The sequence below is a fragment of the Microcaecilia unicolor genome, chromosome 3, assembly GCF_901765095.1.
Source record: "Microcaecilia unicolor chromosome 3, aMicUni1.1, whole genome shotgun sequence".
Taxonomy (NCBI): Eukaryota; Metazoa; Chordata; class Amphibia; order Gymnophiona; family Siphonopidae; genus Microcaecilia; species Microcaecilia unicolor.
In genome coordinates this window covers 153,798,729-153,821,936 of record NC_044033.1, presented here as the reverse complement: position 1 = coordinate 153,821,936, position 23,208 = coordinate 153,798,729, and the positions used below count along the sequence as shown (strand labels likewise).

At 43.6% G+C, this 23,208-nt stretch overlaps 1 protein-coding gene across 1 annotated transcript in view; it reads left to right on the top strand.

Annotated features, from left to right (window-relative positions):
* The first annotated feature begins 3,749 nt into the window (after positions 1-3,749).
* Positions 3,750-23,208, top strand: part of FAM98A (family with sequence similarity 98 member A) — an 84,585-nt gene continuing 65,126 nt past the window's right edge. Inside the window, exon 1 of the mRNA XM_030196506.1 lies at positions 3,750-4,236. Coding sequence (XP_030052366.1) covers positions 4,184-4,236 — 53 coding nt within the window. The 5' untranslated portion in view covers positions 3,750-4,183. The remainder of the gene's footprint in view (positions 4,237-23,208) is intronic.

Below are 23,208 nucleotides of genomic sequence, written 5' to 3'. Positions count from 1 at the left end.
CTTTGGTCTTTCCCAGTATGGCAATACTTATGTACTTAAGTGAGGCATGCCCATTACCACTTCTCCTACCTGGGGTTTATTGTCCCCCAAGCACTCCTTCTTGTTCCCAGTTCGGGAACTCCCTGCAGGCACCCGCTGCTGTGTAGCGAAGGCTTCCAATAACCACATACTGCAAACTTCTCTTGCTTTGGTTCCCAAGATTTCCCCCTCGGTGCTATGAGTCTCAGTACGGGTGGGCTACCAAAGACCAGAATTTTCTCCAAGTAATCTTTTATTGTCCTGCCCCCAAGGGCTGATTTCCTCACCAGGCTGTCAATATCAGTTGTTTCCTTAGTGACCTCCCTGAAAATCCTTCCACTTGCCTGCCTCAAAGGCAATTTTCAGGGGGGGGGGGGGGGGGTCACATATGTTACTATGAAGCTAAAGGTAGGAGAGACAAAGACATTCTAAAATTATGAAACAGACAGGGTATATTGCATGATTTGGAAAAAATCAAAAAGGCAGAGTTTACAATCATAAATTGCCACTAAGCATCATTCCTATTTCACAATAGGATGTTAAAAGGTTTTTAAAAAATCTGACAACTCCTACTTTGAAGATATTTCATGATTAACATTGCAGAAATAAAAACAACATGTCAATATTGTACAGCTTGACATGAAAGATACTTCAGCAAAACAAGGGCTCCTTCTACAAAGCAGCACTACTCAGGCCAACTGAATGCAAAGCTCATTAAGGGGTCCTTTACTAAGCCAAGATAGAAAGTGGCCTGCGCAAGTGTAAGTGCATGAAATCAGTGAGTGCTGGGCCATTTTTTTTTTACTGCAGCTTGGGAAAAAGGCCTTTTTTTAATGAGACAGTAAATGGTTGTTTGCTAAAAGTAGAATGCGGCTATTTATTGCCTGAGCCCTTTACGTCACCTATTTACATGGCAGTAAGGGCTCATATGCTACTCTACTACTAACATAGTAAACATAGTAGATGACGGCAGAAAAAGACCTGCACGGTCCATCCAGTCTGCCCAAGAGGATAAATTCATATGTGCTACTTTTTTATTTGTACTGTCCTCTTCAGTGCACAGACCGTATAAGTCTGGCCAGCCCTATCCCCGCCTCCCAACCACCAACCCCGCCTCCCAACCACCAGCTCTGGCACAGACCCTATAAGTCTGCCCAGCACTATCCCCGCCTCCCACCACCAGCTCTGGCACAGACCGTATAAGTCTGCCCAGCACTAGCCCCGCCTCCCAACCACCAGCTCTGTCACCCATTCTAGGCTTAGCTCCTGAGGATCCCTTCCTTCTGCACAGGATTCCTTTATGTTTATCCCACGCATGTTTGAATTCTGTTACCGTTTTCATCTCCACCACCTCCCGCGGGAGGGCATTCCAAGCATCCACCACCTCCCGCGGGAGGGCATTCCAAGCATCCACCACCCTCTCCGTGAAAAAATACTTCCTGACATTCTTCTTGAGTCTGCCCCCCTTCAATCTCATTTCATGCCCTCTCGTTCTACCGCCTTCCCATCTCCGGAAAAGGTTTGTTTGCGGATTAATACCTTTCAAATATTTGAACGTCTGTATCATATCACCCCGGTTTCTTCTTTCCTCCAGGGTATACATGTTCAGGTCGGCAAGTCTCTCCTCATACGTCTTGTAACGCAAATCCCATACCATCCTCGTAGCTTTTCTTTGCACCGCTTCAATTCTTTTTACATCCTTAGCAAGATACGGCCTCCAAAACTGAACACAATACTCCAGGTGGGGCCTCACCAACGACTTGTACAGGGGCATCAACACCTCTTTTCTTCTGCTGGTCACACCTCTCTCTATACAGCCTAGTAACCTTCTAGCTACAGCCACCGCCTTGTCACACTGTTTCATCGCCTTCAGATCCTCAGATACTATCACCCCAAGATCCCTCTCCCCATCCGTACCTAGCAGACTCTCACCGCCTAATACATACGCCTCTCTTGGATTTCTACTCCCTAAGTGCATCACTTTGCATTTCTTTGCATTGAATTTTAATTGCCAAACCTTAGACCATTCTTCTAGCTTTTTCAGATCCTTTTTCATGTTTTCCACTCCCTCCGGGGTGTCCACTGTGTTACACTACTACTACTTAACATTTCTAGAGCGCTACTAGGGTTACGCAGCGCTGTACAAATTAACGAATAAGGACGGTCCCTGCTCAAAAGAGCTTACAATCTAAAGGACGAAATGTCAAGTTGGGGTATATGAGATTTCCTGAGAAGAGATGTAGTGATTAGGTGCCGAAGGCGACATTGAAGAGGTGGGCTTTGAGCAATGATTTGAAGATGGGTAGGGAGGGGGCCCGGCGTATGGGCTCGGGGAGTTTGTTCCAAGCATGGGGATACAAATCTTAGTATCATCCACAAATAGGCAAACTTTACCTTCTAACCCTTTGGCAGTCACTCACAAATATATTGAACAGAATCGGCCCCAGCACCGATCCCTGAGGCACTCCAGTACTCACATTTCCCTCCTCCGAGCGAACTCCATTCACCACCACCCTCTGGCGCCTGTCCATCAACCAGTTCCTAATCCAGTTCACCACTTTGAGTCCTATCTTCAGCTCATACAGTTTATTTAAGAGCCTCCTGTGGGGAACCGTGTCAAAAGCCTTGCTGAAATCTAAGTAGATTACGTCTATAGCACGTCCACGGTTCAATTCTCCTGTCACCCAGTCAAAGAATTCAATGAGATTCGTTTTGCACGATTTCCCTTTGGTAAAACCATGTTGTCTCGGATCTTGCAACTCATTTTCTTCCAGGAAATTCACTATCCTTTCCTTCAGCATCGCTTCCATTACTTTTCCAATAATCGAAGTGAGGCTTACCGGCCTGTAGTTTCCAGCTTCTTCCCTATCACCACTTTTGTGAAGAGGGACCATAACACCATACACACACACAAAAAAGACAGTCCCTGCTCAAAGAGCATACGATCTAGATAAGACAGGCAGAGACAGACAGACAGAACAATTAAGGGGAAGGGAATAAAGAGGCGAGGATAAAAGGACAGGGCAGGTGGGCAGTGGTTATGAGTTAAAAGCAGTGGTAAAGAGGTGGGCTTTAAATTTGGACTTGAAAACGGCCAAAGAGAGGGTTGGGGGGGGGGGGGGGTGCTAGACTTCCAGCGTCCGGAAGTTTATTCCAGGCGAGGAGAAGGGGACAGATAAGAGAGATTTATCAACTCTTGCGGTAATCAGGCCACACTGCTGCTGGGAATGCCTTGTGATGGAAAATTATTTTCTTACCACAGGAAACTGCAGTACGGTCAATTTGGTGCATGCTACGAGCGTGTTAACCCTAACACAGCTTAGTAAAAGGGCCCCTCGGTTCCAACGGCTTCGCATTCAGCGCATGCTACTAATCTACAGCACTGCTTTATAAAAGAAGCCTTAAATGTTAGGGCTAAATTAGATAAGGCTCCCTTCCCTGCAGTTATGAAAACATAACTCAAGTCCCATAGCTCTCACTCTTTCAGACCACTGTCAACCCTGCTTAATTTAGTTCTGAATTTTCTCATTAAAAAAAACCATGCTAGTTCTCCGATACTTCCAGTTAAAAGGACAGCAGCACGGTAACTCCACGCACGCGGGCTCCAGTCTCTCCACCCAGTGCCCCGCGCGCCGCCACCGCTCCGTACAAACTTCGCCTTCTGGGGCGGAAGTACGGGGACCTCGTCAAGTCCGGAAAGCGTCCCTAACGCTTCCTGAACATCAGGTCCACTCCTTACTAATTCACCCCCTCTCTAAACTTACGGCAAAGTACAAAAGGAACGAATGTGTAAAAAAAAAACCCCAGACAAATCCGAATACAGGCTGAATCTCTTTCCTTCTAATGTGCTTCAAAAAAAAATCAGACAGCCCTTACCTGGCGGCGCCATAGACAGCTTCAGTAGGAAGAGTGAAAGGTCAGGGAGGAGGGCCCGGACGTGCCAACCCGGCAGTCGCCGGAAGAGCGTTAGGGGTGGGTAGTGAGTGAGTGACGGAGCTTTTTCTCTTTTGCCGCTGTTAAGAGGTGTCGGAATCGGAACGCAAGCCGGGCGGAAGGAGCTCGGTCATCTCTCTCGCGACAACGGCCGAGGTGTGTTTATTTCAACCAGGGAATCTCTGTCAGCGACCGCTCCGAGGAGCTCTACCACAACAGCTGCTGTTGAGTAATGGAGAACGAGAATATGGAGAGCGATATTCTAGAGGCCCTGGAGGATCTGGGGTAAGTAGCTGCTCGGGAATGGGGGTCTCTTCGCCCTATTTAATTACAATAGAAAAAAAAATGAAAAGAGTAGTGTGTGGGGTTTTTCCCCCAGTAGATCGCGTGGGCGACACGTTGCGGTGTGGATGTGAGTGCGCCCCCCACTGGTCGGTAGGAGGCAGGTGACGAACGTCCACTCACGCGCCACGCTGGCCTAGTGGGCGGTACAGCTATCTAGGCAATCCTGGGCCAGGGCCTTTACCTCCCCCTCTCTCTGGTAATATATGAAATGATGGCAGACGAATGACCAGCATGGCCCATTCAGCCTATACAGAAAGGCAGGTCCGTGCGGTTTATCCCCCCCCCCCCCTTTTTGTCATTAGAGTTGTGACGACTGATGTAGTCTACCCCCTATCCCCCATGCCTCTTTAAAAAATATATATTTAATTTTTTAGTAATTTTTAAAAAAAATCATTATGCCCTATAAAGAGTCTCATCTTTTTAGTGTATAGGGGAACTTAGGGGGGAGTTGCCTAATAAAGCAGCAATAAATAATAAGTAGAGACCCATAAAAGCCAAGGTTCAAATTCGTTTATCCCTTCCATTGCCTTAGGTACAAACATAGATTATATGTTGATTGGCCAGCATTATATCCTGAGGCTGGGAAATGCTACTACTACTACTTACCATTTCTAAAGCGCTACTAGCGTTACGCAGCGCTGTACAATTTAACAAAGAGGGACGGTCCCTGCTCAAAGAGCTTACAATCTAAGAGAAATAAATGCCTACTACTTTTGCATGTAACTCGCCAGGAGTTACTACTAGAAAGGCATGAGCTTAGGTCCAGGTAATCCTGCTTTTGTCATTCCACTTTATCCCACCACTGTGTGAGTAATATAATAAACATTTATTTTAAAAGATCAAAAAAAGAAGAGAGAGAGAAATTAGCTAATGGATAGGCAATTCTCATCCTGTGCTCCAATCTGATCAGGTTATTAGGTTGTCCATGCTAAGTATGCAGGAGATATGTATGTGTTTCCTCTGTTGTATGCAAATGTATATTCATATTTAGTATCCATAGCCTTAAAAACCTGACCAGATTGGTGCTCTCAAAGACTGGCGTTAACATTGAACATCTAAATGTTGTACAAATGTGGTCGCATTGTTGAAATTAAGTGTGAAACAGATGGTTTCTTAAAATGATTTGAGTTGGACTTGTGAAGGGTAGATGTGAATCGCTTGTTTACTCTTTCCAAAAATACTAGGACTAGGGGGCACAAAATGAAGCTAATAGTACATTTAAAACAAATTCGGGAAAATATTCCTTTTCTCAATGAGTAATTAAACTCTGGAATTCATTGCCAGAGAATGAGGTCAAAGCAGTTAGCTTAGCAGGGTTTGGATAATTTCGTAAAAGTCCATAAGGCATTATTGGATGGACTTGGGAAAATCCACTGCCTATTCCTGGGATAACTGTCAAAAAATGTAGATGGCAATATTCCACCAATATACCGTAAACGAAACACAACCAACTTGTGATAGAACATGTGCTACTCCGTGCTTCTAATTGCTAGTTTATGATCGGGAAGTCTCATACGGTCATTCGGGCAACTTTTTTTTACCACCAAAAAAATCATTGACGGCCCCCAACCCTCCACAGTGCAATTTTAACGTGCAAATATGTGCAGTGCTCTACTGTCTTTCTTTTATATTTCTTTTATTTTCTTTCACTTTTCTGTTTTGTTCGTTTTAGTGTGTACCGGAGGCTTAGTCACTTGCTCTAGCTACAGCACTGGTACTTTAATTTCTTTTTAATGCAGGAAGCGATACTGTGTCTTCCAGCTTAATACGGCCACAGTCTTCACAGCGTCGGGCAGTCGATGATTATAAATAGTCACAGAATACAGGCCTGCCGTTTGGTGGTAAAAAAAAGTTGCCTGACTGACCGTATGAGACTTTCCCATCACAAACTAGCAATTAGAAGCACGGAGTAGCACACGTTCTACCACTGGTTGGTTGTACTCCTAGGATAAGCAGCATAAAATCGGTCTTACTGCCCTGGGTTCTTGTCAGGTACTTGTGACTGGGATTGGCCACTGTAGGAAACAGGATACTGGGCTTGATGGACCTTTGGTCCGTCCCAGTATGGCAACATTTATGTTTTTATGAGATGTTAGGGATAACAGTGCAGATGTGAGTGTATTTGCATTCCCATATCCTCACTTAAAGGGGACACAGTCCTGACTAGTGCATCTCAGTTCCAATCCTGTTCCAAACAGGGAGAGGAAGCAATCATGCTAAAGAAAAAAGATTTTCACTTTTTAAAGATACTTAAAAAAAAAATAGATTTACTGAAAATATAACTTTTTTGAAGGTGATTGTAATGCATTCCTCAAGTCAGAGGTTCTTAATCTTTTTTTTGTTCCCGCACCCCTTTAACTGATTGAAACGCTCGCACCTTCTTCCTAAACTACATGCCCACTAGTGACTAAAGACAGCTACATATGTCGTTAACTGTTACCTGTTAACAGCTATCATGAATAGAATTACAGTAGTATGCAGACTACTAATAACTGTCCTCATAACTGCCTTCACTCTTGTCAGGAACGTTTCAATAAATTGCCTCTGGTTTCAAGACCTTTCTCTACACCTCATTTGACCTTTCTGGCACCACTGGTTAAGAACCACTGCCTTAGAAGATAAAACCTTGTCTTCAATATCTACATTGACAAGTATGCCTCTCACAGAAACCCCCTTTAGTTTTCTTTGCCTCAGGTTCTCCAAGTGAATGGTTCTAAGGGTTTCTGTTTTATTTCTGTGGAACATACTTAATTGACATCCAGTGCTCTATTCTTCAGATGCTCCTGTCCTTTGATGTACCTTGGGCAAAATAATCTTGGCTGTACCAGCTAGGCACACATTTCTCTGTGTGATTATGTCTGGGTGGCATTTGTACACCCTGATTTGGGAAAACAGGTGTGGAAGATCAGAAATCTGAAGGGAAACAGCTATCATCTAGTAACAGGAAACTTAGTCTGGGGATGGGGGAGGCCTCTATGCCAATAAAAAAAAATCTGTGCACAGTATTTAACATTTTGTCTACCATTTGTCAAATATAATATGTTTCTGATCCAAACAGAAAAACAATTCTTAACAAAATTTAGAACTTAACATTTTAAGTATTCATTTTCCCCGGGAGTACAGCAGCAGTACACGTGGCTAGGAATTGATGTATTGCAGCTGCCAATACTTGTGACAACACAGGGTTGTCTGTTGGTATTAACAGGTATCAGTAATAGAAAGAAATCAGTTCTGCTTGCAGCAGCTCTTGGGCTCCAGCAGTAGACAGAGATATTTCCCTGTAAACCAAAAAGACTTAACCATAACATGGCCACTATCCCTTCCTGTGCTTTCATTCTCTTATCCTCACTTGCTCTCTAGCTTGTTAGCCTTCACTAGATGATTGCCCTGTTCCTTTGTTTACTGTTCATGGACATGAAACAGCTGTTTGATGTACAGTACAGACAGCCCTTAGCTTGTGAGACATGCAGTGCCTAAGCTCCCATATTGTTTTCGAAAGTTTCACATGCAAAGCACAGTGGGGCCTATATTGAAGGTAACTGCATAGTTGCCATGGGTTTTTCAAGCACATTAGTGGCTGCACAGCCCAGGAGGGGTTTGAGCGCAGGTGTTATCTTGCATAGAAGACAACAGCCACATGCTCCATTAAAATGGCATTGAGTGCATTAAAGCATTCCATGCAATTGCAGAGAAACTGTGGCTTTGGTGCATGCTCAACTTGAGAAAGTTTTCACCAGGTCTGGAGCAACATAGAAAGGTTTGTTGTCTTTTGCAACCAGAAAGAAGTGCTTGCAAGTTTCAAAGCCTGAAGGGAGATAACAGATCATGTGCGCATGCCCAAACAAAAAGTAAAGTGGGGGCCTATTCTGTGCATAAATAAGCCTTGCAAAACTTTTATGTGTGTGGCTCTCCTGTGATCCTTTCTGCACCGGCCTCAGTTTGGGAGCCACTCAGCGCACTCTCACAGAGCCATATGATACCTAAAGAATAGACATCTCCTGTGGGCTCCTTGTGCTTTAATGTTCAGGCAACAGAAGCTGCACTGGTTGCTCCTTCTGGTAACTTGCAGTGCTCACTTTTTATGTTGCTGTGACGATTAGCTTGGCAGAAATTCTGAGCAGCCTTTCTGCAGAAGGCAGAGGAAAACTGCTCACTTTTCTGATGAGTAACTCCAACTCTTGACATGATACGCCACTAGCATTCTCTGGAGGCAGAACTGAAAATTATCTCTGTACTTATTGCAGAGATAATTTACTGTGCTCAGTTTCTGGAGGGGGGGGGGGTGCTCCAGTAAACAGTTCATACCATCTTCCTTCATTCCACAGCTTGTGCTCTGTAACAGAGAGGCACACGTTGCTTGGAAAAAAATCCAGTAGGTCTTTATGTGTGTAACAAAAAAAGGCATTGAAGAGTCACTTGAGCTGTGTATATATAGGCTTATACTATTATTACTATATGACCCAGAACATTTCACGATTGACCTGTGCAGTAGTCATCCAAAGCATAGCTCAGGCAGCATAAGTCAGTACTGCACTGCAGCAGGTAGATGAAACTTGTGTGTTCGAAGCAGTCACTCATGGGGGCAGAGCCTAGCAGGAGAAGGTGGAGAGCAAGGCTATCCTTCAGTCTGGATAAATCATTGCACCTGAAATAGACTTGGGGAAACAGACACCACTGGAGCTACAGGATGAAATGTGGTGTGGATGAAGGACCTGGGGATACGTAGTAGGACAGCCTGCAGTTTTGTGAGTGAGGGCAGACAGGGAGGCATCTAAAGCCCTTTTGAAAATTGCCTTTACAGTTAATGCAGCAATTTAAAATATATTCATTTTAAACTGCATGTGGTTGTTGTGGGTGGGGTGTTGGTACTTGTATTATATTCTTTAAGTTACAGTCCCCCTTTATTCTTGTCTCTTTCCACAACATGGCTTCTCTTTCTCTTTAGGTTAGTTGTGGACATACGTCTGACTTAAGTCACAAGCAGTATGGAGTTTGATTTTGGTTATAATTATCATTTTTCTTTATTCTCATAACTCCTTTCTTTTATCTAAATACAGGGGTGATTAAGCAGCATTGGAGTGGAGGAGTGGCCTAGTGGTTAGGGTGGTGGACTTTGGTCCTGGGGAACTGAGTTCAATTCCCACTTCAGGCACAGGCAGCTCCTTGTGACTCTGGGCAAGTCACTTAACCCTCCATTGCCCCATGTAAGCCGCATTGAGCCTGCCATGAGTGGGAAAGCACGGGGTACAAATGTAACAACACAAAAAAAAACCCATCTTTGGCTGAGGAGAATCCTAGATGGCAGGTTATAACTTGGTCTTCCTGTCAGCCCTGCTGTTGCTTTGACCCAAGATCTCTTCCACTGATGGGGCTTGGCCTTCTAGCTAGTAGCACAGCTCCTGTTCCCCCATTGTCATATAGTTCATTCCCTGCAGTGCTGGAATATCCTTGTCATGTTGTTCCTTGTAATGCTGAGAAGAGGCTGTTTGTGTATTCGGGTGAAGTTTGCCAGCCCTCTGGAATAAGATTGTTCTGCGTTGTGGGCAGACAGAATGTGGAGCTGCATATTACATGCCATCCGCATATAGAAAAATGAAGGAAGGTAAAGACCATATGGTCTATTTAGTGTGCCCATCCATGCCATCTACTATCCCTTCTTGTTCCTTAGAGATTTTGTGTACTTGTCCCAAGCTCTTTTGAATCGTATACTGTTTTCATCTCCTCCACAGGGAGGCAGTTCCACGAATTCAATACTCCTATGACCCCCTCATGCCAGACATTCCTTTCAGTACTGAGACTACCATTACAGCCCTCATCAGTGAACTTCATTCTATTTTGGATTTCGGCAATATTCTTTTTGTTTCTTTGGATCTTTCAGCTGCCTTCGACCTTGTAGACCATGGCACATTCTCCACATAGTGGTCCTGTTTTATTTTTTAAAAAAAATGAAGTTGCATAGATTGCTGTCATTTATTTATTTCTTACATTTCTACCCCACATTTTCCCACCTATTTGCAGGCTCAATGTGGCTTACATAGTACCGTAAAGGCGTTCGCCAGGTCCGGTAGAGGAACAAATTCAAGGTGATGTTGTGGTCGAATAAGGAAGGTGTGTTTCAGGCACATTAGGGTCAAAAGTAGGGAAGGTTATATAGTGTCTAGTATGATCTTTGGTTTTGCTGTGTTGCAGAGTTTAGGTCTTTATGTTGGGTCGGTAAAGTACGCCTTTTGGAACAGGTTGGTTTTTAGTGATTTCCTAAAGTTTAAATGGTCGCAGATTGTTTTCACAGCTTTTGGCAGTGCGTTCCATAGTTGTGTGCTTATATAGAAGAAGCTGGATGCATAGGTCGCTTTGTATTTGAGTCCTTTTTCAGTTTGGGTAGTGGAGGTTTAGGTATGTTAGTGATGATGTTTCTGGTTGGTAGGTCTATGAGGTCTGTCATATATCCTGGGACTTCACCATAGATAATCTTGTGGACTAGGGTGCAGATTTTGAAGGTGATACGTAGCCAGTGCAGTTTTTCTCGGAGGGGTTTGGCATGTTCGAATCGTGATTTACCGAATATCAGCCTGGCTTCTGTGTTTTGAGCTGTTTGGCGTTTGTCTGAGGTTCCAAAATATGCCACTTATAGCTCTGGAAACTCAATGATCACAGCACAGTACTACAAGTAAACATATATAATTATTAACATTTTTAAGCTTCTTAATATCTCGTCTTCATTAATTTTTATCAGCATGAAGAAACAATTCATGATAGTGGTAGTGACCCGTGTGTCTGGTGAAATAAATCGGATCATAGGCAGAGAGTTTGAAGTGTCTGTTATAAAATCTGGCAAATATTACCGTTGGCCTGACAAACCGGATCAACTGTTCTACAAGAAACAGGATATGCTACATGCCATATCTCTGCCTGAACCTGCTGGCAGTAAAACCAGGAGCCTCTACTGTGATAGAAAACAGATAATTGTTACTGATTACTTGCACACCTTTTTCAAACTCTATCATTTGCGTATCATGGCGTGGGCAGGTGCTTCATTTAGGTCGTCATTTATCTCTGCAGTTGTCTGTTTGCCGCCTAGTGTGAGAACTTTTGTTACATCCCATTTGTTCCTGGATTCATCTGCTGTTGATGATAGGAAGGAAAAATTGTCTGTCTTAATGATTTTCTTTCCTTTAGGCACGGCAGATAAATCCAGGATCTCATCCTAGTTCTGTGTCTGTCTGGTATTCTCGGTTAGTTTCTCTGTTTAGGGTTGTTGATTCAAGTTGTTACTGGGGCTAGTTCCAAGAAGAGGATGCTTTTGAATTGAACTGTGAGGAAGGAGAACGACAGACGCATTTTCACTTTCTGCTTTGTTTGAATATTAATACCTTTCAAGTACTTAAATGTTTGTATTATATCATCTCTCTCTCTCTCTCATATACATATTCAAGTCCTTCAGTTTCTTCTCATATGTCTTATGGCACAAACCCTGTATCATTTTTGTCACCTCTGAACCGCCTCAATTCTTCTTATACTCACAAAGAGATACGTCCTCCAAAACTGAACACATACTCCAAGTGGGGCCTCACCAATAACACCTCTCTCTATGCAGCCTAGCATTCTTTAGGCAACAGCCAGCTCCTTGTCACATTGTTTCCTCACCTTGAGATCTTCAGACACTATCACCCCAAGGTCTCTCACTTTACACTTCTTCACATTAAATTTTAACCCACAAATATTGCACCATTCTTCTAATTTTTGTAGATCTCTTCTCATGTTGTCCACTCCCTCCGAGGAGTCCACTCTGTTGCAATCTTGGCGTCATCTGCAAAAAGGCAAACTTTTTTCTTCTAACCCTTCAGCAATATTGCTCACAAATATATTGAATAGAATCAGCCCCAGTACTGATCCCTGAGGCACTTTCCTACTTAAATTTCTGTCCTCTGAGTAGACTCCATTTGCCACCACCCTTTGCCATCTGTCAGTCAACCAGTTCCCAATCCAGTTCACCACTTTGTCCTAACATTAGCTCACTGAGTTTATTTATGAGCCTCTTATGAGGGACCATGGCAAAATCTAAGTAGACTATATCCAACGCATGTACCCAGTCAAAGAAATCGATCAGATTCATTTTCCTTTGCAGAAATCATGTTGCCTTGGATCTTGTAACCTGTTGGATTTCAGGAAACAAGCTATCGTTCCTTGAGCATCACCTCCATTACCTTTCCAACCACCAAAGTAAGGCTTACTGGCCTATAGTTTCTCAATTCTTCTCTGTCTTCAGTTTTGTGAAGAGGGACCACTTCCTCTCTTCTCCAATCCCGCGGAACATCCCTTGTCTCCAAGGATTTATTAAACAAATCTTTAAGAGAACCTACCAGAACCTCTCTGAGCTACCTCAAGATTCTGGGATGGATCCCATCTGGCCCCATGGCTTTGTCCACTTTGTGTTTGAAGTTGTTCATAAACTTTCTTCCGTAAACAGGTTAATATCAACTTCATTTTCAAATGTACTTTTATCAGTTGATCGAGGTCCTAGTCCAGGAGTTTCTTCAGTGAAGATAGGACAGAAGTATGTGTTAAGTACATCTGCTTTTTCTTCATCACTTTTCACATAGTGGTTCATAACATCTTTCAGTCTCCCAATTACATTTCTAGCCTTCCTTCACTTATGCCCAGGCAAATGTAAGGCATACTAGGGTCATGTCAGAACTATGGCAGCATACACCTCTCGTTACTGTTTAAAACAAGATTTTTGATGCAACAGTAGGTTTGGCCAGGCAGTCCTCCAAAATCCATTTGGGGTTTAGAATCTAATTGCATCCTATGTAGGCCCATTTTTTAATTTAGTTCCAGGCTGCCTTCCTCCCCCCCCCCCCCCCCCCCCCCCGAAATAAAATGCAAAACACAAAAGATTGTTGCTGCCAAAAACCTTTTAGAGTGTCTGCCTGTTGCAAATCAGCTGGTTATGTATCTTTTTTTTTTTTTTTTTTCCCCTGTTGAAGGCAGCCTGTAGCTAGGGAGCCTCATCTGTGAGGATTCTGCTATCCTGCTTGTCCTCTGAGGAAACACTTGTCACTTGCCTGTAACCTGTGTTATGTGAGGATAGTAATCCCACAAATCCTCCCTCCTGCGTCCCAGGCCTTGTGTTCAGGTAGGCCCTTTAGACTGAGCTCCTATTTTGCGGGCCCAAAAGAGTTGGTGACTGGCCCCTCCAGCAGGGCTGAAACAGCCTGCCCTGCCCAGTGAGGGTGCACCACGCTGTGCGATTGTTTCAGTAAGAGCCAGGTTGGCCCTCTTCCTCCACGAATGGGTCCACATCACCTAAGATCAGTGGGTTCTGGAGGTTGTCAGAAACGGTTACTCCCTGGCGTTCCTGCTGTCCTAGAAGCATTCATTGTGTCTTGATGTGGCTCAGAGCTAAATCGACAGGTTGTTGCTCTTACCTTGCAACATTTATATAACCTGAGAGCGATGGAACCTATTCCATTAGAGGAGCGGGGTCTGGGCCAATAATACATTTATTTCATGGTCCCAAAGGAGACTCATAGGTACATAAGTATTGCCATACTGGGACAGACTTGAAGGTCTATCAAGCCCAGCATCCTTAATAGTGGCCAATCCAGGTTGCAAGCAGGTTTTGGCAAGATCCAAAACAGTACAATACATTTTATGCTGCTTATCCTAGAAATAAGCAGCGGATTTTCCCCAAGACCATTTTAATAATGGCTTATGGACTTTTCTTTTAGGAAGCTATAAAACCTTTTTAAACTCCGCTAAGCTAACTGCTTTTACCACATTCTCTGGCAAAGATTTCCAGAGTTTAATTACAGTGAAGAAATATTTTCTCCGATTTGTTTTAAATTTACTACTACTACTACTATTTAGCATTTCTATAGCGCTACAAGGCATACGCAGCGCTGCACAAACATAGAAGAAAGACAGTCCCTGCTCAAAGAGCTTACAATCTAATAGACAAAAAATAAATAAAGTAATCAAATCAATTAATGTGAACGGGAAGGAAGAGAGGAGAGTAGGTGGAGGCGAGTGGTTACAAGTGGTTACGAGTCAAAAGCAATGTTAAAGAGGTGGGCTTTCAGTCTAGATTTAAAGGTGGCCAAGGATGGGGCAAGACGTAGGGGCTCAGGAAGTTTATTCTAGGCGTAGGGTGAAGCGAGACAGAAGGCGCGAAGTCTGGAGTTGGCAGTAGTGGAGAAGGGAACAGATAAGAAGGATTTATCCATGGAGCGGAGTGCACGGGAAGGGGTGTAGGGAAGGACGAGTGTGGAGAGATACTGGGGAGCAGCAGAGTGAGTACATTTATAGGTTAGTAGAAGAAGTTTGAACAGGATGCGAAAACGGATAGGGAGCCAGTGAAGGGTCTTGAGGAGAGGGGTAGTATGAGTAAAGCGACCCTGGCAGAAGATGAGACGGGCAGCAGAGTTTTGAACCGACTGGAGAGGGGAGAGGTGACTAAGTGGGAGGCCAGCAAGAAGCAGATTGCAGTAGTCTAAACGAGAGGTGACAAGGGTGTGGATGAGGGTTTTGGTAGAGTGCTCGGAAAGAAAGGGGCGGATTTTACGAATGTTGTAAAGAAAGAAACGACAGGTCTTGGCGGTCTGCTGGATATGAGCAGAGAAGGAGAGAGAAGAGTCAAAGATGACCCCAAGGTTTCGAGCTGAGGAGACAGGAAGACTGAGAGAGCCATCAACAGAAATAGAAAACGGGGGGAGCGGGGAGGTGGGTTTGGGGGGGAAAATGAGAAGCTCGGTTTTGGTCATATTTAATTTCAGGTAGTGTTGAGACATCCAGGCAGCAATGTCAGACAAGCACGCTGAAACTTTGGTTTGGATGCAAGGTGAGATATCAGGGGTAGAAAGGTAGATTTGGGAGTCATCAGCATAGAGATGGTAGGAAAAGCCATGGGATGAGATTAATGAACCAAGGGAAGAAGTGTAGATAGAAAAGAGGAGGGGACCAAGAACAGAACCCTGAGGTACGCCGACAGGCAGAGGGATAGAAGTAGAAGAGGATCCACCAGAGTGAACACTAAAGGTGCGGAGGGAGAGGTAGGAAGAGAACCAGGAAAGGACAGAGCCCTGGAATCCAAGTGAGGACAGGGTATCGAGAAGTATGCTGTGATCGACAGTGTCAAAAGCAGCGGAAAGATCAAGAAGAATGAGGATGGAATATTGACCTCTGGATTTAGCCAGTTTGTAGCTTCATTGCATGCCCCCTAGTCCTTGTATTTTGGAAAGAGTAAACAAGTGATTCATGTCTACCCGTTAGTACATACGTATTGCCATACTGGGACAGGCCAAAGATCCATCAAGCCCAGCATCCTGTTTCCAACAGTGGCCAATCCAGGTCACAAATACCTGGCAAGATCCCCAAAAAAGTACAAAACATTCTCTACTGCTTATCCCAGAAATAAGCAGTGGATTTTCCCCAAGTCCATTTTAATAATGGTCTATAGACTTTTCCTTTAAGAAGCTGTCCAACCCCTTTTTTAAACCCCACTAAGCTAACCACCTTTACCACATTCTCTGGCAACGAATTCCAGAGTTTAATTACACGTCGAGTGAAGAAAAGTTTCTCTGATTCGTTTTAAATTTACTACTTTGTAACTTCATCGCATGCCCCCTAGTCCTAGTATTTTTGTAAAGAGTAAAGAAACGCTTCATATCTACCCTTTCCACTCCACTCATTATTTTATAGACCTCTATCATATCTTCCCTCAGCCATCTTTTCTCCAAGCTGAAGAGCCCTAGCCACTTAGCCTTTCTTCATAGGGAAGTCATCTCATCCCCTTTATCAATTTTGTCACCCTTCTCTGCACCTTTTCTAATTCCACTATATCTTTTTTGAGATGCGGTTATTAGAATTGAGCACAATATTCTAGGTGCGGTCGCACCATGGAATGATACAAAGTCATTATAACGTTCTTATTTTTGTTTTTCATTCCTTTCCTAATAGTACCTAACATGCTATTTGCTTTCTTAGCCGCCACAGCACACTGAGCAGAAGGTTTCAGCGACGACACCTAGATCCCTTTCTTGTTTGGTGACTCCTAATGTTGAACCTTGCATTACGTAGCTATAATTTGAGTTCCTCTTTCCCACATGCATCACTTTGCATTTGCTCACATTAAATGTCATCTGCCGTTTAGTCTCCCAGTCTCGTAAGGTCCTCTTGTAATTTTTCACAATCCTCTCGCGATTTAACAACTTTGAATAAATTTGTGACTTCAGCAAATTTAATTAACTAGTTACTCCAATCTCTAGGCAATTTATAAATATGTTAAAAAGCAGCGGTCCAAACAGACCCCTTGGGAACCCTACTAACTATCCTTCTCCATTGAGAATACTGACCATTTAATCCTACTCTCTGTTTTCTATCCAGACTCCTTTTGCCCCATCTTGGATCTAAGAGTGAATGCTTGCCTTCAGGTCCTGCAGTTCCGCATGGAATCTCTCTAGTCAGTGATCACCTCAGTTTGGCCAGGCGAGTTCCTGATGTCCTTGGATCTTATGGAAGCCTACCTGCATGTTCTCATTGTGGATCATCACAAGTGGTACCTTTGTTTTTGTGTGCTTGGGCACCATTTCCAGTTTTGGGCATTGGGCCCCCTTCCAAGGTGATTTGGTGGCAGCCCATCTGAGGTGCCAGGGCATCCCAATGCATCCTTACCCTGGACAGTTGACTAATTTGAGTCAACTAGGAGGTAGAGAACAGGAGAGCAACTTCTCAAGTCATAGTCCTCCTGGAGAGACTGGGCTGGGTGGTGAAATGATCAGAGTTTCACGTGCTCCCTACCAAGGTTTTGGAATATGTAGGAGTTTGCTTCAACACAGCTCAGGGGATGGTTTCTGTCCTGGAGGATCAGGCAACGAAGCTACAGGTCCAGAAATGCAGGCTATGTGAGCTACCAACTTCCAAGTTTTGAGGCTACCTGCAGCTCTTGGGCTCCATGGTGGCAACTCTGGAAGTGTTGCCTTGGGCATGAGCATATGCGACCTCTGCAGTGAATTTTCTTGTAGGCTTCAGTTTCATGGGCTTCAGTGACGTTTGCCTCTCTCAGCCAAAACGAGAGCTAGTCTTGGCTGGTGGGACTACCACTTCCTTCAGGAGAGTTTGCTGGACTCTCCACAGTGGGTGGTGGTTACAACCGATGCATGTCTCCTTGGCTGGAGAGCTCGTTGCTTAGGCAGAGTAGCAAAGGAGACCTAGTCCCCACTGGAGGCATCCTGTTCAATTATTCACCTGGAGACTCAAGCAGTACACCTGGCCTTGGTGGAATTTCTTCCTCTGCTGTGAATGAAAGCAGTCTGACGGGCAACTCCAAAGCGGCAGTCTGCATAAGCAAGGTAGCACTAGGAGCCAGGTGGTGACACTGGAAGTGGTGAGCCTCTGCTGTTGGATGGAGAGGCTTCTTCAAGCTCTGTTTGAGGTGCATTATTATAGGCAAAGACAATATCCAGGCAGACTTTCTTGGTCGCTCTCAGTTGGAGAGTGGGAGCTGGGGCCATTTGGGGTCTGCCAGTTTTTGACCTGATAGCTATGCACTCCAATGCCATGATGGAGCATTGCTTCATCCTCAGACGGAGGACATTTCATAGGGAATATATGCTATGGTCAAACCGTGGCCAGTGGAGGCGTCCCTGTATGTCTTCTCTCCATGACCTTTGATTGCAGACTCTTGGGCAGAATAGCGTGCGATCCTCATCTTTGTCCGTCCTTCTCATAGCTCCGGATTGACCCAGTCGACCGTGGTATGCAAACCTTGTGCAGCTGTTTGGTAGCCAAGCTGCTTATACCCAGGTGATACATCCTTCTTCATGAGACCCTAGTAGAAATAGAGAATCCAGATCCCTTTTGGCTTATGGTTTGGCCCTTGAAAAGAGGTGCATAAGGCATGGTTTTACACCTATCATCTCTTAACTTAAGTCCCATAAGTCTTCCACATTGGTGGCTTACGTGCGGGTCTGGAAGGTTTTCAGACAAGTGGACACTGTCTCCCTGGAAGGCTCAGATTCCGAATGTCTTAAGTTTTTGCAGTAAGGGTGGATGATGGACTGGCATTGAATTCCATTAAAGTCCAGGAGGCTGCCTTTTCTAGTTTTTGGGGCAGAGTGAAAGGTCTCTCCTTAGCAGCTCATGGGGAGGTGGCCCTGTTTTTGAAGAAGCTGCTCATTTGTGGCCTCTGATGTGTCCTTCATTTCCTTCATGGGACCTGAATTTGGTCCTCTGTGTACTCTTTGGGGCTCCCTTTGAGCCCTTGTGATGTGCTTCAGTTAAGGACCTTACCTTTCAAGGTATTTTTTTTTCTTGTAGCACTCACTTTGGCTTCGAGAGTCTCAGTGGTTGGTGTTGACTAGTTGGGATCCATTCATCTCCTTTTCTGAGGATTTGGTATCTATCTGCATGGTTCCCTCCTTTCTGCCCAATGTGGTCTCTGTCTTTCTCCTTTATCGTTTATTAATTTACTATACTGTCACTTATTGCATGGCAAGTCAGAACGGTTTACAAGTCAAAAAATTGTACAATGACACACAAATTAATTTAAACTAGGAATTCCATTAATTGATAGGAAAGAACAAACAAAACGTCCATACCGAAGATAGTAACACGAGCACTCACTCCCATAACAGTCATACACAATTACTTAATATTAACATTTCCTTACAACAGTCTAAAGCACTCTAGGCACCTGTGTGGATTTCCTACTAAAATGTTTCAAATATCAAAGGCTATTTGGTAAAAATGAGTTTTCAAAGCTTTATGGAAAAGAGTATGATTGTTCTAACCTAATTGACTAAGCTTTATGGAAAAGAGAGTATGATTGTTCTAACCTAATTGACTAAGCTTTATGGAAAAGAGAGTATGATTGTTCTAACCTAATTGACTGTTGTAGAGAGTTCCATAATGCTGGGGATAAAAAGAAGAATGCTGATGCACCGGTTGATTCCCATCTAGCCCTTGAAGGTGGAGGTATAACTAGTCTGTTGTCTGTAAGTGAACAGAGCGTTCTCATTGGTGTGTATGGAATAGTTAGGGTTGCAAGGTAAGATGGTGTTGCAGTTTAAAGCGGAATCCAGTGAAGGCAGCGTAAGAGATGTGTGACCCTATCATATTTCGAGGCTCGCCAGACAATATGGGCATCTATGTTCTGAATAGTTTGTAAATGTTTTAGGTTAGTTTTCGTAATGCCAGTATAAATAATGTTTCAATATTGTTTTGTAATATAAGCGTATGCTAGAGTATGTCGGCATTCTTTATCTATAGAATTCCTGATGGAGCGTAATTGTCGTAGATAGTAAAATGATTTTTTCACAACATTGGATATCTGATCATTGAAAGAGAGAGCAGAGTCTATAATCACACCTAGATATCGAAAGACTGCACAAGATCAATCTGCCTGTCAAATAATGTTGGAATGAAGGACGGCGCAGGAATATGTCCTGTTACCCAGGAAGCTATTGTCTTATCCGGGTTTAATATCGGATGTTGTTCGGAAAGCCATATGGCAACCTCACAGAGACAGTCCTCGACTGGTTTCAAATCTATGGTGGATGGATTTACATAGTGAATCAGAAGAAAATCATCAGCATAGGAATATGAAATAATACCTAAGGACTGAATGAACAAAGTCAGTGGACTGATAAATAGATTAAACAACAGTGGTGATAAAACTGATCCCTGTGGAACCCCACAGGAGATGGGATGAGATTTAGAAATAGATGAGTTTTGTAATTTTGTGTTCTGTGTGAACCAGGAGGTCCAGTGGACGTTGTTCTGAGTTCTTGGAGGCTACCGATGAATTTCATCTCTCCAATCATCTATTCATTTTATTTATTTATTTTATATCATTAATACCCCACATTTTCCCACCACTGGCAGGCTCAATGTGGCTTACAACATTTAAGAAATAGTAAAGTACAATAAAGTGAAAGTGATATGGATGGCGTAAAGTTACAGGGGTAAGGTAAAGTAATTGAGTTCACAAGGTCTTTATAGGATTTGTAGTCCAGGAATCACAGATGCAGGACTGGATCTTTAGGGTAAGCTTGCCCAAATAAGTAGGTCTTGAGAGACTTCCTGAAAGTCAGATGATCTTGAACCGTTTTTACAGATTTTGTTACATGGCCCTCATAAGGGCCAGGTGGCCTCCAAGACCATTACTATGCAGTGGATCAAGGCAAATATAGAGTTTGCCTATGTTTGTAGAGATCTCTGGGTTTGAAGATCCAGTTGACAAGGGCTCAGGTGATCTCTAGGACGGAGACATTGAAGGTGGGTTGGTGATGTGGTTGTTACTCCATTCCTTTTTGATGCATTACAGGTTGGATGTGTTCGCCAGGGCCCGCTCAGACTTTGGTAGAGCTGCCCGTTTTGTCTTTCCCCGTCTACTAATTCTGCTTGGATACATCCCACTTATTCAGAATGGTGCAGCCAGATGACAAGGAGGGTGAAATTTCCTTTAGTTGGCTGCACATTCTGAAGCTTGCCTTCGTGGTGCTCTGCTCTTTCCTGCACAGTTTAAAAAAATAATAAGCAATGAGACAATCCTTGGAGACGTAGGCTATTGAGTGCCACTCTGTAGTGTTATGTCTATGGGCGTGCATTACAAAGGGACCTTCGCTGTTCTAGAAGATGATGTATACTGGAGATTTCTCTGAGCATCAGAGGGTTTGCTGGAAAAGACTGTTTTTTTTCTATCGCCGTCTGCTGGTAGGAAGGGATAGCACTTATTTGTTCAGAATGGTGCAGCTGACTAAAGGAAAGGACATTATTGGGTAAGACAATTTTAATTCTGTCCTTTCAATCAACAAAATACTAGAGTGCGGCTTGCAAGAATAGCCAAATTTCACTTGGTCAAATACAGACTTGAGATGTAACTACAATAAAATGCAGTACAAAAATTCAGTAAAAGTAAACATTGAGCAATTAAATCATACTGGCTTCTTTCTTGCTTTTATTCCCTAACATAAGGGTTCATTTAGTTGCTGCTAATGCATGCTGTTTACTGCAGAGTAATTTACATAAAATGAGATTTTCTGTTGTTAATACACATTAAAGGTGTTATCGAGTCCAGACTATTAGTAAATGGGGAAATACTACATCTGAATGTAACTTAACTTGAGCTATAATTGAAAAAAAAGGTGACATTCCACATTTTGATTTGTTGTCCTTGTCAACAGAGATCTAATTAGTAAAGCATCTTTTGAAGCCTTTCAATGTAGTGATTCATATCTCACAACTGTTTCTAGATGTAAATGTGTCCTGATCTATTTCCAGCCTTGTGGTTGCAATTGAAGAAGGGACCTTTAAGGCCTAAAATGTTCATATGCCAGAATATCTTTTCATTACCTTTCTGATGGTTCAGTAAAGCAGGAGTTCTCAACCCAGTCCTTGGATACACTTAGACACTCAGGTTTTCAAGCTACTCACACTGAGGGGCCCTTTTACTAAGCCGCGTAAGCTTCTATGCATGCCCAACGCACGCCAAAATGGAGTTAACCGCCCAGTTACTGCTTGGCTCTTGTGGTAATTTCATTTTTGGCATGTGTCCGAGACGCGCGGCTAAAAAAATTTTATTATTGGACGCACGCCAAGTGGCATTTGACACGGGTAAGTCATTACCGCCCGGTTACCGCGTGAGACTTATTGCTAGGTCAGTGGCTGACGGTAAGGTCGCAGACCCAAATGGACACATGGTAATTTTGATTTCGCTGCATGTCCGTTTTTGTCAAAAAATTTAAAAAGACCTTTTTTTTTTACAGGTACGCTGAAAAATGGATTGGCGTGCACCCAAAACCCACGCCTACACTACTGCAAGCCATTTTTCAGCGCATCTTAGTAAACGGACCCCGAATATGCATGAGATTAAGTTTGCTTTCACTATTTCCACTGTATGTTATCTCTTGCATATTTATTGTGGATATCTTCAAAATCTGACTGGCTGGATATATCCTGAGGACTGGGTTTGAGAATAGAGAATTGCACAGGGCCGGAAACTTCACTCATCCCTGCCCATCTCCACTGGAATTTAACCCGTACCCACCCTTACCCGCTAAGATCCATTCTATCCCCACCCATCCCCACAATTAATCTCCTCCATCCCCACCTGTACCCACAAGAATCAACTCTATTACCTACTCTCTGGCAGCCCTCCATTTCATCGTGACCCCCAACAGCCTCTCACTTTGGGTTTTGGGTGGTATTCACTATTTAACCAGTGAGTGTTCCAAGCCTCAGTCTTGTGCTCCAGCTACCTCTCTTTGGGCATTCCAAGCTTCGTTCTGGCATCAACAGAGATTTTGACTACACTCCTGTGGGAATCCTGTGCCAATTTCTTTCATCCCTGAGGGGATCCTGTGGGTTTTGCAGGATTCCCATTATCCTTGTTCCTGTGCGTTTGGCAACCCCTGCAGTAAAAGATATCACAGTCTATAAGAAACCTAGATTTTTCCAGATTCAAAAATTGTACCATCTCTTCTGATAAGGATTCTGGCCTAACGAGCAGAGCAAAATGTTGGGCTGGCAAATGCTTGTCCGTCTCTGTAGTGCACACCTGCACCAGCCCCTCAAGTCATCTTTCAAAAGCTCAAATTCAGACCTGGCAAGGGTGGCATGGTTGTAGCAACCATGGCCAGGAAAGCTTGTGAGAGACTGAAATTCTCTCATTTCTCTTTGATTTCTTTGACTTGTTTAAAAAAAAGAAATACTTTTTGTCTCAATCTTCTGTCTTAGAGGTTTCTTCAGCTTGCTGAATAAAGGCCCCGTCACTCCCAAGTTAAATCTAGGTTTGGTGTGAAATTTGTCTTTGTGTGGTGCCTTCTCTTCAATATGAGGAATGCCTAACCAGATCACAGAATTATATCTCATTCCATTTTTGTTGTTGCTGTTTTTGATGGCACAGCTAAATGA